The 16,147-nt window shown below is 35.2% G+C and overlaps 1 protein-coding gene across 1 annotated transcript in view; it reads left to right on the plus strand.

Annotated features, from left to right (window-relative positions):
• POLDIP2 (DNA polymerase delta interacting protein 2) overlaps positions 1 to 16,147 on the plus strand; it is a 196,475-nt gene that overhangs the window by 66,581 nt on the left and 113,747 nt on the right. Inside the window, exon 3 of the mRNA XM_090392189.1 lies at positions 10,635 to 10,732. Coding sequence (XP_090248315.1) covers positions 10,635 to 10,732 — 98 coding nt within the window. The remainder of the gene's footprint in view (positions 1 to 10,634; positions 10,733 to 16,147) is intronic.

The following is a 16,147-nucleotide window of genomic DNA, read 5'->3' on the forward strand; positions in this document are numbered from 1 at the left end:
ATTTCCTTTTAACTGCCACACACAAAAAATCAAGTTCCTCCCAACTTGAATATTCCTCGGCCAGTTTATAAAAACTTAGTTTCAAGATTCCCTTTTCTTTACTTATTCCTTCTTGAAACATATTATTTCCACTATTCCTTTTTCGGAATACAATATGAAATTTCCTTCTGACTGCCGCACACAAAAAATCAAGTTCCTCCCAACTTGAATATTCCTCGGCCAGTGTTCTAAAACTTTCCGAACGCTCTCTTGTTTACCACTGTAACTTGGATACGCAACGCTTTTCTTGTCAGCTGTCAATCAAACATCAAGTTCACTCCGGGAGCATGCGCACTTCAACAACGTCAGAAACTACGCATTGTAAAAATATGGCTGACTCGCTGTATCCACCAGCACTGAAGAAAGTCTTTCATAAACACAAAATTCAACATTTAAAAATACAACAAACTTTCTTATAAATAATACAAATAATCAATTAAGTAAGTACTTCAATATTTTTACTTCTTTACATATTACTTCTAACATAATATTTTCATAACGAGCACATCACAAGTGCAGACACTGCGTATATGAAAACAAAAACTAACAAGCAAAATTAATACGTAAAAATATTCAGAATTTTTAATATGATTATTTTTACAAGCTCTACTAACAATGGCAAATGCTTTCCTAATATCTATCATTCATCATCAAATTTCTACCAACATTTGTGCTCTTAACATGAATTTAAATTGTCATTACCAGTTACAATCATCTGAACTTATAGTCTGAGGTCATCTTTCTTGGAGACTTCAATGTTCACAACTCAGAATGGCTTCCTTTCTTCAGTTTCAGTGTTCAAGTTGGCAGAGATACTGAGATATTTGCCATTAGTAACAATCTTTCACAAATATCGACCTGCCTGCTATAATACTCAGTAATTCTCTTCATTGTCCAACATCTGTGAACTCTTCTCAACCAGTTCTAATAAATTCACTGTAGATGTCATCTCTCCTCTTAGTAATTTGGACCATAATCTTATCCTAGTCTTCTGCAACATGCCCTACATCTGGTCACTTTCAGCTATATTAGATGTTCAACCTGTGTGATTTCTATCTCTCATTTCCTTGGGCAAACTGCTTTTTTGTTTTTCTTATCCAAATACCTGCTTAAATAATTGTTACTGGAAGGAAGGCTTTCATCTCTCTATTCTACCCAAAAGCCCAGATAATTATTCTAACTTTTGTTTTTCAACAAATGTACCAAAGTATTTTAGCGGAAATATTCTGCATATCACCCAATTAGCTTGAAACCAAAACTCTAACATCCTGTTCAGTAAGGGCATAGAGCATTAAAGATACCAAGAAATTATATACTTGGTTTTAATCCTTTACCCAAAGAAGCAAAACAATGCTTTGGACATGAAATATATTTATATCTGAGCTGTTTGTATATAGAGGCTAATGACTTCACGTCACTTGCCTTTGTATGAATCCCATAATGCAAAGCACATTGGATGTGTAAAATGCTATGCATAATGGGAAGGGCCGCTACCCAGACTGGTTTCGACCTTTAGTGAGGTGACAAAGTAAAGGGGTGCTCATCATAGGCCTAGCATAGTATAGGGATACAAAAGAGCCTGATAGTATTAGGAGAAAGAAAAGACAGATAGATAGTATGTGAGATAGAGAAAAGGCCTCAGCTCTTTTATATCATCACATAGCCAAAGGCTATCAGTTTTCTTTTTTCACCAATTTCATATAAATGAACAACCAACAGACCAATTGAAACCAAAGAGATGACTGATACCCAGGTGGTTAGCCTTATCTGAGTTAACCCCTCTTGAGTTTGCCTTCTTTTCCTGGAATTGCTTTCCAGTCATCTCTGCAATTGACTATAAGATCACATTAGACAGAATTTTATCTCCCCCTGGTGAATATTGCATAATGTGAGTGGTCTACACCATCTAGTCAAAAATTTGATATTTCTTAGAATGTTACTTTCTAAATACAAAAATCTGACTGAACAATAAAATTTTCACAATACAATATTATAAAGCATTTGGATGTCGTCATATTGCTAGTTTTCAAATCCATGTTTCTTTCTAGCCTTCCATAAATGGTATTTTAATTCATTAATCATAAAAATCAAAATTCTTTTTCACATTGCTGACAGTTGGTGGGTACTATAAAAAAATAACCTGTTCTGTTGTAGCAGAATGCCCAAGTTATATAATCTATTCCAAATACGCAGGGCAAGAGGGCAGCTGTAGAATGCATGTTCTACTGTTTCCAATCGATAACAGATGTCACAGATTGGATCTCCGATGTTTAAGTACCTCCATTTGATAGTATTGATAGGAAGATGGCCATATGCAATTCTCCAAGCAAGATCCTTCCTGTTAGGGTATTCTTTGAAGTTCAATAAGTTATAAAACAGTGTTGTTGTCAGTACCCAACTGTGGAAGTCTGCAGCAAAAGAGATTAAAGATTTCTTTATACCAAATTTTACTTTTTTAATGGAAAGAATGTCAATGCCCGTATTCTAGCAAACTTAGTGTTAAGCACAGAGTGTTGTAGTATTCAGGCACAATCTCAGCTTTTGGACCTTTATAATCATTTACTCCAAACAGGGTAAGATGAAAACCAAGGTAGTACAGGAGGTCCACACATGTGTGATTAGTCTGCAATATTTTATGGATTTTTGACGCTATATTGCTTAAATAGCAGAATTTTATTGAGGTCTCATCAGTGGGAGCCAGACCTGAGAGAATATCAAGATTGAAGTAATGTAGAAGTTATATATATATCTCATATACAGGTAGCCAAAATGTGCCAAACTTTATTAATAAAAATCTCTGGATGAGAGAAAGATATTGGAAGTTTTTTTACCTTGGTTCTACTATACATTAAAGATACCAAGAAATTATATACTTGATGTAACCAATAAAGGACGAATGCAGTCTGGGTAGTCACTCTTCCCATTATGCATAGCATTTTACACACCCAAAAGGGTGTGTTCTTTGCATTATGGGATTCATACTAAGGCAAGTGACTTGAAGTCATTAGCTTCTATGTACAAGTAACTCAGGCATGAATATATTTCATGTGCAGAACCAGAGCACTTGCTCTGGTTCTGCCATATAATCGAGGGATTAAAGGATGAAGTGAACGATTCTGTTTACAGGAAACCAAGTTGGTTTCCTGTAAATAAATGGTTCCCATCTTCAGTTCTTCTGATGTTGAAGAAAGGAACTATCAATATAAGGAGTATTAATGGAAAGGAAATTAAGTTTGCAGAACAGCTGGAAAATTACCACATGGATATAATTGGCATTATTCAAAGAACGAAGACAAAAACAGGTGAGATCTTATAAATAACAAGTGAAGGATATATTCGGGCAATAAAGATCAAGGGAAGGAAGGAGTAGCAATAATATTCGATGCTAAACAGGAAGATAAACTTGACTGGAAGGCAGTTTCAAGTAGAGTTATTGTAAAAACTCGATGTAGCTTAAAAATATCAAAGCGCTTTACATCGATTTTTTTACATAGGTCAAGTCCCATGAGAACTGTACATAACCTTGTTTGTTTCGATGTATCATCATCATCAAATTCCTGCCATGTACCCACAAGGGGTGTACAGGATATGACAGTACTACATGAAAAAATTACATCATTACTAACTTCCTATCTACAATTTTCCTCCAAATCAGTCTGTTACTTGTCAAGACTCCAACATTATCAGATCTTATATTTCTATCGTCTAAGGCACTTTGTACCGTATCAATTCACCTATATCTTGGTCTTCCTCTGGGTCGTTTCCTGCCAACCTGGCAGAGAACACTTGTTTTGCTAATCTCTCCTTTCCCATTCTATTTAAGTGACCATACCACCTGAGATTAGCTCTGCTAACGCATTCCTGGATGCTGGCAATGTCAAGTTCTTTCCTAATATCCTCATTTTTAATATGATATTGCCATTGATGCCATCTGTTCACGCCTCTAATCTTTCTCAGGACTCTCATATCTGCGGTCTCTAGTCTTTGGTCAAGTAGAGTTATTGTTAAAATTAAAATTATTAAAATTAAAACTGGTTTGAACACTGTCTTGTATACAGCTAATTTAGTGTTCCGACTAATTTCTTTCTTATTCCATATGAATTTATTCAATTGACTTCCCACCATACCAGGTTTGCTGATTCTGTTGTCTATTTCTATATTTAATTTACCATTTTCAGTAAAAATTGTGCCTAAGTAGCTAAAATGTTTTACTTGTTCCACAGGTTCTCCATTCACAACACAGTTGACATTTTCAATGATTCTGCCTATTTTCATTGTCTTTGTCTTTTTATTGCTGACCTTCATACCATATCTATTCTTCTTCTTCTTCTGCAGCTTCTCCCACTTAAGTGGGGTCACTGTTTATTATGAGTCTCCTCCACACCTTCCTGTCTTGGGCTGTCACCACATCCAAGTTCTTCATCTTCAAGTCCTCTTCTACCAGCTCCCTCCATCTCTTCTTTGGCCGCCCACGCTTCCGCCTTCCTTGCACATCCATCTGCATGACCCTTCTTCCCACATATTCGTCCTCCCTCCTCATCACATGACCAAACCATCTCAACCTTGCCTCCTGTATTTTCGCTCCTAAGTTCGTAACTTTCACTGTTCCCCTGACATAGTCATTTCTCAGATGATCCTTTCTGGTCACACCGCACATCCACCTAAGCATTCTCATCTCTGCTACTTCCATCCTGCTAATGTTATTTTTCCTCAGGGCCACAGTTTCTATAGCATATGTCATAGCTGGCCTCACTACTGTCCTATAAATTTTGCCTTTCAGATTGATCGGCACCCTCTTATCACATAACACTCCAGCCATCTCCCTCCAGTTCCTCCAACCTGCTTGTATCCTGCATCCCACTTCCTTCTCACCTCCTCCATCTTCTTCCACTGTCGAACCTAAGTATCTAAAGTCTCTCACCTTCCTGATGACATTTCCTTCCAGCTCCAGGTCTGTCTCCTGGCCACCGCCCACTGCGCAACACATATACTCTGTCTTACTTCTGCTCAGTCTCATACCTCTCTCTTCCAGTACTTTTCTCCATCTTTCCAGTTTAGTTTCCGCTTCTTCTCTTGAATCTACACACAGCAAGATGTCATCTGCATACAACATTGTCCAAGGTGCATCTTCTCTCACCTCCTCTGTTACCACCTCCATCACAATATTAAACAGAAACGGACTTAATGCTGACCCTTGATGCAAGCCAACTGTTACTTGAAAACTTTGTCTGTCCCAAACAGGTCCGAACACTTGTCTTCACATTTCTGTACATTTCCTGCACCAACCTGACATATTTCTCCGGCACCTTCTTCTCCCTCAGACACCTCCAGACTTCTTGCCTTGGCACTCTATCGTATGCTTTCTCCAGATCAATAAATACCAGATGTAGCTCCCTTTGTTTCTCTCAATATTTTTCCATCATCTGTCGTAACCCAAAGATAGCATCTGTTGTTGATCTTCCAGACATGAAGCCAAATTGTTCCTTTGCAATCTCCACCTCCTCCCTCAATCTACCATCAAGAACCCTTTCTAGGATCTTCATTGTGTGGGACATCAACTTTATTCCTCTGTAATTTTTACAGTCTTGTGCATCCCCTTTACCCTTGTAGATGGGAACAAGAGTACTCTCCCTCCATTCCTCGGGTATATTTTCCTGTTGGCAAACTTTCATGAACAGGTCCCACAGCAGGTCAATTCCCTCTTCCCCCAGTGCCTTCCATGCCTCCACTGGAATTCTGTCGGGGCCCACCGCTTTTCCATTCCTCATCCTCTTCATGTCCTCCGTCACTTCCATTCTACTGATGTTCTGCACCATCCCCTCAGAAGGCTGCCCATCTCCTCTGTGAGTCCTTGCATTTTCCTCATTCAGAAGTCCCTCAAAGTATATTTTCCATCTGTTTCTTATGTCCACATCCCTCCATAATACTCATACCATATCTATTACAACAGCTATTCAATTTAGTCAGAGAAACTTGCAGACTCGTAGCGGATTTATTTAGAAGTATAACATCATCCGCATAAAGCAAAGAGCTGACATTAACATCTCCACTTTTGATATCATGTTAATACCACTTTCCTTCATAATGTGATCGATATAGATAATGAATAACAGAGGGGATAATGTACATCCTTGTCTCACACCAGATTTAACATTAAACCATCTTCCTGTACTTCCTTCAATTCTAACTGCTGACTTACAACTCAAATAAAGACTAAGTATTGCTTGATATAATGCCCCATTGACACCATATAACTGCAGCGTATTGAATAGCTTCTCTCTTGGCACCTTGTCATATGCCTTTTCCAAATCGACAAAACTTAAATACAGATCTTTGTTATATTCCCATGCTTTCTCGACTATTTGTCGTAAAGTGAAGATCTGATCCTGACAGCCTCTATTTGGCCTGAATCCAGCTTGTTCTTCACCAAGCTTTTCTTCCACAATTCTTCTCAACCGTTTCTCAAGTATACTTGCATTGATCTTGCCAGGAACACTCAGTAGGGAAATACCTCTGTAATTCTCACATTCAGTTTTATTTCCCTTTTTATATATGGGTACTATGAGAGCTCTACTCCAATCATCGGGAATTCGTCCCTCTGTCCAGGCTTTCTGAACTATGAAGTGCAGCCACTGTAAGACTCTTATACCACCATACTTCAGCATTTCTGGTCGAATATCATCTACTCCTGCTGCCTTTCCACATTTCAAGCCTTTGATGGCTTTTTCTACTTCAAGTATGGATATGTAATCCTGACTGCATGCCTGGTCAGTGTTTTTTATCACTGTGCTGTCATCACTGCTTGTTTTATTTAGCAGTTTTTCAAAGTAATTACTCTATACTTCAAGGATATCTTTTTCTCCTATTTTCAGTTTCGATGTATATTTTGCAAAATATTGATGTAGTTAACCCTGTGGGAAGTGAATGTATTTACTGTTTTGACGTCGAAAACAAAGACAATGCTTTGCCATTGGGGAACTTTGTATATAATTATGTGTAAGAGCACAGGAAAAGTTGTTTACTAGTTTTGTATATAAGGAGTTGCTTACAAGCTCTGCGCTAACACCTTTAAAGGTAGTATCTAAGAGTGCCGCTAAGTTTAGAGAAGTTTCCGTGGCCCGAAAGGAGAAGCAAAGTATCAAAGAGATCTGCTAGTTTTAGAGACAAGTTTCTGCGCTCGACAAAATACAATCAAACAGAATGCATGGAGGAGGAGAACAAAGAGCAGGTTAAACTAAAAAGATGATGAAAGAGTCATGCCGAATTCTTTGGGATTACTACCCTTAGTGCAAGGCCCCAAGATCGCAAAATAAAAAGAGACTGAGCAGAGCATAAGGGGCTTCCAGACGTCAAGAGAGAGTCATCAAGAGGTCTGAACTAGAGGCAGTTGGAACAGAGCGGAAGCAAGCTGAGACTATATGCGGAGTCGGAATCAGAGCAGTGGTGGCAAAGAACGAGGAAAGGCAAGCTCCCCAGTTACACAGAGGAGAGCCGAGATCCAAGTGCCAAGAGAGAAAAGGCGAAGTGCTGTTACCGAAAAGAGCCAGTTGGCGGCAATTACAGTCATTGGCATCGGCAGTTAGAAGTTCCCAAAGTAAGGATCCAGATGAGAATTTGCCCGTATGCTGAAACCTTTTATATGTGCTATTCGGGTACCTCAGATTGCAGTCCATAAGCCCACTAACATCCCGACGCGATACCACTGAAGGAAGCCTATGACTCGAGATGAAAGAAAAGCCATAAAGACTTTAGTAAAAGACTCGACTGAATGTGTGATACAGAGCCCCTGTAAGTCGCATCCTTTTGTATATTTTCTCTTATAATCTAGGAGATATATTGTATATGTACTGTTAAGAGTTAATTTATTAGTGATTAGAAGTGTTCAGAAGAGAGTCAATTGGCATGTTAGAAGTTGATACAAAATCTATAAAAATAACTTAACAGAGAATTAGCTAACCTCTTTGCGAGTAAACTAGAAGTTTAATAAGTTGAATTTGTAAGCAGAGAGTGAAATAAGTTTTTGAGTTAAAGAGATTATTTAGTGTTGAAGTGAAAGGGTTTTAATCTTATGCTAAAGATTTTATAGATGGGTAGAGAAAGCAGTCTTGTCTTGATTCATGTATATTTCAATTTAATGTAAATAAATGTGTTTTAATTATTTGTTAAAAGAGTGCTGCCTGATCCTTTATTTTACAACTGCAGTGTTCCTTAATAAATCTGACTTGTGAGTGGGAAACAATTAAGGCAATAAAAGCACAGTTTAGTTACTTACAAACCACGACTGTTTATGTAAACTTTGTTGAGGGAAGTTTAACTCGTGAGAGAGAGAGAGAGATCTACCGGAAATTTTATTGAGTCTTATGCCGAATATTTGATGTACTGATGGCGCAGTCTTACAAATAAATTTTCAGTGTTCATTGGCATACGGCTAATAAATACGGAAGGTGGACAAACGGTACGCAACAGAGTAAATGAGACAGGTTAAGAGAGAAAAACCGCATTCGAATAAAGATATAAAGAATAAAGTTATTATATAGGCAAAAAAATAACATACGTTTACATTATATGGGCAAACTTCAAAATAAGGAAATGAACAATGAAATTTGTGCCTATGGTCCCACAGAAGAAGGTTCTAAGGTAGAATCGAAGGAGTTTTTCGAGATATTAGAGCACATGGCTGACATGAAGAAAATGAAAAAAGTGGTTCAGTATGAACCCACTTTTAATTTCACTGATGACTAAACATTCAACAACTCATAGACCATGAACCAATTTTTTTAATCTCCTTGTGAATAATGGAGTCTGAAATTCCCATCTCCAAATGTGCATGGATAGTTGACATCTTTTGACTTCACAAATATTTGTATCATAAACATATGTCAAGTTTTTTTTTGGATGTTTTTGGATGCTATAGACCTAGATTTCTCAGCATTGCTAGATTCTTTAAATTGACTGTTCTTGGATGAATATGCAGTACCACTACTTGATACATTTATCATCAATAGGCATGTTAGCCTGATAGTCCATCTAAATTCTGATAAATCATAAAACACACTTAGCCTTTTGCCAAAAACTGCCACCATCTTCATATTTGCTGGTTAGAATGGCGTGTGTGTGCGTGCGCACACGCATGCATGCTGAACTTTTTTGAGTAAGCGAATAACTATCAGCAGTTTGATTTTTAAACATATTTGCATGTGTCTCCTTAGGCAACTTCTGTGATATTAGGTCTTGGAAGTTTCAAGTCTTTTTCTAAAGAAAAAACACTTGCAGGTTCAGTTCTTCTTGTCTTTGATTAGAGAAACTTTTTATGGGCCTTTTTTCCAGCTGACTCTAGAGTTAATTATCACTTTGTTACAGGTAAATAGGTTTTTTCCTCCTGGAAAGAAACTTGAGTTTTTAATCCTGCAACTCAGCAAAATGATTAGAACATGCATGAGAGCATATAAATATACCTTGTCAACTTCAATGCTTTCAAAATGCAGTTTTTCTTGTTTTGCCATAAAATAAGACCTCGGATCTTCTCCACTTACTTTTTATAATGCTCAGCTCAGCAGTCAACACCAGATCTCTCTCTCTTCTCAGACTGACTGTTACTCCAAACCTTTCCTGGAACAATCATGTCACTTCCTTATCATCATCATTACTTCCAAAAAAAACTTGACACCCTTTTCTGCTCAAGATAGTACTTCTCTTCCAGAGAGTTTCTAAGTATTAATTTCAAATCTGACCAACATTGGAATACTGGTCTCATGTATGGGTTAATGCACTTAAGACCTCCTGAAAAATTTTTGAAGTTCAGAAAAGGGCAGTCCTGTTGATAAATGACACCTCTCTTACAGATGTTCTTCAGCCACTTTCCCATAGAGGATCAGTTTCTACATTGTGTCTTCTTCAAATATTTCCATGGCCATTGTTCAGCAGAACTAGCATCCATTATGCCTTCCATTTCTGCCATATCTACAGGAACTCATGCTACAACCACTCAACATCCCTTTACAGTCGAACTGCATACTCACTGAACCTACTAATCTCAGTCATCTTTCATCTCTTTCAACTAAATTCTGTGGAACAGTTTCCTCCATGAAGCATTTCCAAAGGACTACAATCTCCTACAGTTAAAGAAGAATGTCAACAAATTACTGTTCCTGATCATGTCTACACATGGCATCTGTTTATTATTGTTATTATTTACGGCATCTTCATGGAGTCCGGAGACTCATTGAGGGAGATTCAATAGGTAGAAGAGCCTATTTGTCATAGGCTCTTCTGCCTTTTGTGTGTGCAGGAGAAATATGAATGAAAATAAATACTAATTGAGATTAGGGATAGTGACCAGTGAAATGCACTCAGCTTGGCAATAATGAAAGTATAAATTGGTCCTGTTCATTTCCAAAAAAAAAAGTTAGGATTAAAAGAATTCTGTCTACGTTCTTTTATGAAAGAGCTTCTCTTTTAGGAAATAAAGGGGCACTATGGAGGTTTAATTTAATTTTTATATTTTCTTTCTTTATAAAGATTTGCATTTAAAATGCTCTAGTTCTTTTGTGGAAACTGCTTTTTAGAAATACTCAAATATGTTCATATTCTTGTAGCTCTTTTTGCACCGAGTTTTTGGATATAGGGGAGTTACACTATTTCCTTGGATGGCAAGAGTCTATGATAGAGATGTGCCAAACAAGAAAGAAAGTAGGTAAGTGTATTTTGTTTCCAGATCTGTTATTTATCATATCATTTATTGAACAATAATCCATAAGATTTTGTGCCTGTCAGAGGCACACCTAATGGTGTTGCAATGAATATACATCACTCGAACAGCAGCTCTTGATTTGAAAGCAGACAGCTTTAATTTAATATCATTAAACATAGATGGAAGTAGCAAAATTAACTTAATGTATATGTATTTCTGCTGTGTAGCAGACAGATGTAAGTCATTTCAGCATGGTTGTTGTGTTAAAAGTCTTTAACTGTTATTAAGTGACTGACTTAAACACAACTATATTTGATTTATAAAACAGCAATCTAGAACTGTGAGATCTACCCACAATACTAACATTCTGTAAGTTTCTTTTTTTTTTTTTTTGGTATAATCATCATAAAAATGTATACACATAAAATGAGTTCACTACAGTTAAATAAAAGATATGTTAACACTACTTTGTGGAAAATCTCAAGAAACTGTATTTATTGGATCAATACAGCATATTGTTTCAGTTGTCAGGGTGCAGTATTTTCCATTTAGCATAGTTAAGGGTCTGTTACACACTATAAGCTGATCTTTTACCATTGTGAAAAAAGTAATGATTCCTCCACTTTTTTTTTTTTTTTTTTGCATATAATTTTAGCATTAGGGCACAGTGATTCAACAACTGCATAATAGTTGAAATATTGCACTGCTATGATCATTATTGCCCAAGTAGTGTAATTTTTTTTCACACTAATTGATAAGTTAATGTATCAAAAAATCCACAGTTGCTCACCTATGTTTTGTGATGGACCAGTTATATGTTCTAGATGACAAGTTAACTTTAATATAAAGAATTTTATCAGTTTATTAACAGTTGTCAGGGTGCAGTATTTTCCATTTAGCATAGTTAAGGGTCTGTTACACACTATAAGCTGATCTTTTACCATTGTGAAAAAAGTAATGATTCCTCCACTTTTTTTTTTTTTTTTTTTTTTACATATAATTTTAGCATTAGGGCACAGTGATTCAACAACTGCATAATAGTTGAAACATTGCACCGCTATGATCATTATTGCCCAAGTAGTGTAATTTTTTTTTTCACACTAATTGATAAGTTAATGTATCAAAAAATCCACAGTTGCTCACCTATGTTTTGTGATGGACCAGTTATATGTTCTAGATGACAAATTAACTTTAATATAAAGAATTTTATCAGTTTATTAACAACATAGAAGAAAAATTGAATATTTTAATCCATTATTTTACATAATAGTAACTGGGGCATTGCTAACGATAAAAAAATATTAAAAAAAACTGTTAAAGTAATTGGAATAAGAACATAGAATAGCAAGCAAGCATTGAAATACAGACTCTCCTCAACTTATGACTATTCGTACCTAATTAATTAAAGGAACTGCTATCCCATTTCATTTGCTGACAGCCAATAGAATAAATTTATGTGGGATAAGAGAGAAATTAGTCATAACACTAAACTACCTGTATACTTGACGGTGTTCAAACCAATTTTAACTTATGGATCTGAGAGCTCGGTTAGAAATAAAACATTTGATCAGAGACTGGAACACAGATATGAGAGTTCTAAAAAAGATTAAGGGAGTGAATAGACAGCATCATTGGCAGTTATCAGAGCTAATCTCAGTTGGTATGGTCACTTAAATATTAGCACGTGTTCTTTGCTAGGTTGGCAGGAAAAGACCCAGAGGAAGACCAGGATGTAGGTGGATTGATACAGTAAAAAGTAGGTCAGAAGACAGAAATATAAGATCTGATGATATTAAAGACAGATAGTAGATTGATTTGGAGGAAAATTATTCAATTGAAAGTGGCAATGATATAAAATGTACTTTTTCATGTAGTACTGCCATAATATCCTGTACATCCCCCTCCCCAAAAGATACATACCAAGACTTTTTGACGATGATGATGATGATGATGATGACATAGGGTCATTAAGTCGAATAATGACCACTTCATCTGCCATTCAATAATATTAGCTTGGCATGCTGCTGCAAGGCAGGTATTGGATTCTGATTATGTAGAGATTAGAGTAATTATTATTTGGTTCAGAATCCAACATGGTCTTCCATCACAAAGGCTAGACTTGTAATTAATTAATGTAAATCACTTGTTTATAATTTAACATTCATATAACTACCTTTAATTTTATCTAATATTTAATTAATTAATCAAGATATATGTATTAATAATAAAAAGACTGTATTAAATATTATTAAGCTATTTTATTCATTACTATATTAATATTATAAGAAATTGTATTTGATAATTTAACTGTGCATTAATTGAAATGTAAATATTCTTTATTTATTCCTATTTGTAGAAGCTTAACATTATGCAATAGCTCAATTTTATTATGTTTTGTTTTGTTGTCATGGAGACGTATGTAAGAGAGCGAGCGCAAGTTTGGAACAGAACGTAAGGAGAAGGTTTATTGAAAAGAGTTTTAGTAAAAAGAGATCACGAGAACAATATAGGCGGGAAGAATGGATATAAAAAGGAAGAACGCTGAAAATATAGAGAATAGAGAGAGATAGATTAGAGAGGAAAAAAAGAGAGAGAGAGAGAGATTGGCATTCGGTTGGAATCGGAGTATTCAGCATTCGGGGAATCAGAATGCGATATTAGAGAGTTGGCAAGTCACTCAAGCAGCTCATTTAAGTCTACTAGTCGAGAAACAGTTAGCTAATAAGTTGTAGAATAACAGTTATAGCTACGGAAAACAGCTGAGTGACTATAAATAGACTAGCGATACTTGAGTTGAGATTTAATTTCAGGGCCGACCTTCAAGGACACACAGAATCTTGAAGCATAGCATCGAGTAACTAGAGAATAGTAGAGGCTGTAAAGTTGAAGTTTACCGATAGCTGTGTTTAGAATTATAGTGCCTAAAGAATTAATTGAATGCAGGAGGAATGAATAACTGTGCATATAAAACCTCAAGTTAAGAATTATTGTGTGTTGCCTTAATTCAGGAGTGATCAGTAGTACTTCATGCAAGAACGTTTGTTTATGTGTATTGTGACCGATGATTAATTCAGTTATTGCTTAGAAGATTTATTTTAATGAATACCGTTTACTGTTTAAAGTGTTTACATATAAGTAGATGAAGAAAAAAGATTATCGGTAAGATTATTCCAACCTTTAATATTCCTATACAGAGACGTGTGTGAGTTTCATCCTAGAATTTCCTTATACTAACAGTAACTATTGCGGAGAATTAGCTGAAGTGTAAAATTAAAAGTGTTTGTTTGTGAAGAGGTGTTACTGCGATTTTATTGTATTTTGGAACTTAAGAAACTGTGAGAAGACTGTACTAGAGATAACAGATTTACCATTGTCTGAGTTTGTATGATTGTACTTATCAGAGAAGCTAAAATGTTTGTGATATCTTAATTACTGATTTCAATTAAAGTGTAAAATTTGTGATTTTAAAATTAAATGTTTGTTTTTGTTAATCAAAAGTTGTATTTTGCCTGAATCTCTTTTACTGCATCATTCATAAAATATTCGAACCAAAGCGGGTAAGGGTAAATTAAGTAAGTTAAATATTCTCGGCCAGTATATATAATAACAACATATAAAGGAAGTACTTGAGAGTTGGTTTATCTTCAATTCTTGAACTAATTCAGATATAAAGTGGTGCAGTCTTTAAATATAAATTTTCTTTATATTTGAATTAGAAATCAACTTACAACTTATCAATTAGTTAAGAACATCATAATAGTAATCGTGTTGGATCCAAAGTATAGATTGAGAAGAAGTAGGATCCAACAAAATATTTTGTTGGATCCTACTTCTTCTCAATCTATACTTTGGATCTGATATATAGTCATTACGATGTTCTTAACTAGTTGATAAGTTGCAAGTTGATTTCTAATTCAAATATAAAGAAAATTTATATTTAAAGACTGCACCACTTTATATCTGAATTAGTTTAAGAAAATAAAGAAAAACCAACTCTCAACTATCTCTCCTTAATATGTTGTTATTATATATACTGGCCGAGTATATTTAACTTACCCGCTTTGGTTCGAATATTTTATGAATGGCGCAGTAAAAGAGATTCAGGCAAAATACAACTTTTGATTAACAAAAACAAACATTTAATTTTAGAATCACAAATTTTACATTTTAACTTCTCTAATAAATTCAATCATACAAACTCAGGCCATGGTAAATCTGTCATCTCTATAATACAGTCTTCTTACAGTTCCTTAAGCTCCAAATACGACAAAAATTGCAGTAACACTTCTTCACAAACAAACACTTTTAAATTTACCCTTCAGCTAATTTCTGCAATAATTACTGTTAGTATAAGGAAATTCTAGGATGAAAGTCGCACACTTCTCTGCAAAGGAATATTAATGGTTGGAATAATCTTACCGATAAACTTCTTTCTTCATAAACTTACACACAAACATTTTTTATAACTGTAAACACCTTGAGCAGTATACGGCACTCATTAAAATAAATCTTTTAAGCAATAACTGAATTAATCATCGGTCACTATACACATAAACAAATGTTCTTGCATGAAGTACTACTAATCACTCATGAATTAAGGCAACACACAATAATTCTTAACTTGAGGTTTTATATGCACAGTTGTTCATTCCTCCTGCATTCAAATAATTCTTTAGGCACTGTAATTCTAAACACTGCCAACGGTAAACTTCACCTTTACAGCCTCTACTATTTTCTAGTAACTTCGTGATTTGCTTCAAGGTTCCATATGTCCTTGAAAGGTCGGCGCTGAAATTATATCTCAACTCAAGTATCGCTAGTCTGTTTAATAGTCTCTCAGCTGTTTTCCGTAGCTATAATTGTTATTCTACAATTTATTAGCTAACTGCTTCTCGACTAGTAGACTTAATTAGCTGCTTGAGTGACTTGCCGACTCTCTAATATCGCACTCTGATTCCCCGAATGCTGATTACTCTGATTCCAACCGAATGTCAATCCTCTCCTTTCTCTCTCTACCTATATTTTCAGCGTTCTTCCTTTTTATATCCATTCTTCCCACCTAAATTGTTCTCGTGATCTCTTTTTACTAAAACTCTTTTCAATAAACCTTCTCCTCACGTTCTGTTCCAAACTCGCACTTGCTTACTTACATACGTGTCCATGACAACCAAACAATATATAATAAAATTGACTTATTGCATAAGGTTAAACTTCTACAAATAGGAATAAATAGAGAATATTTACATTTCAATTAATGCACAGTTAAATTATCAAATACAAGTTCTTATAATATTAAAATAGCTTAATAATATTTAATACAGTCTTTTCATTATTAATACATATATCTTTGATTAAATAATTAAAAATTAGATAAAATTAAAGGTAGTTATATGAATATTAAATTGTAAAATAAGTTGT

Source organism: Typopeltis vanoorti, chromosome 4 (assembly GCF_054136105.1).
Source record: "Typopeltis vanoorti isolate ZY-2024b chromosome 4, IOZ_Tvanoo_1.0, whole genome shotgun sequence".
Taxonomy (NCBI): domain Eukaryota; kingdom Metazoa; phylum Arthropoda; class Arachnida; order Uropygi; family Thelyphonidae; genus Typopeltis; species Typopeltis vanoorti.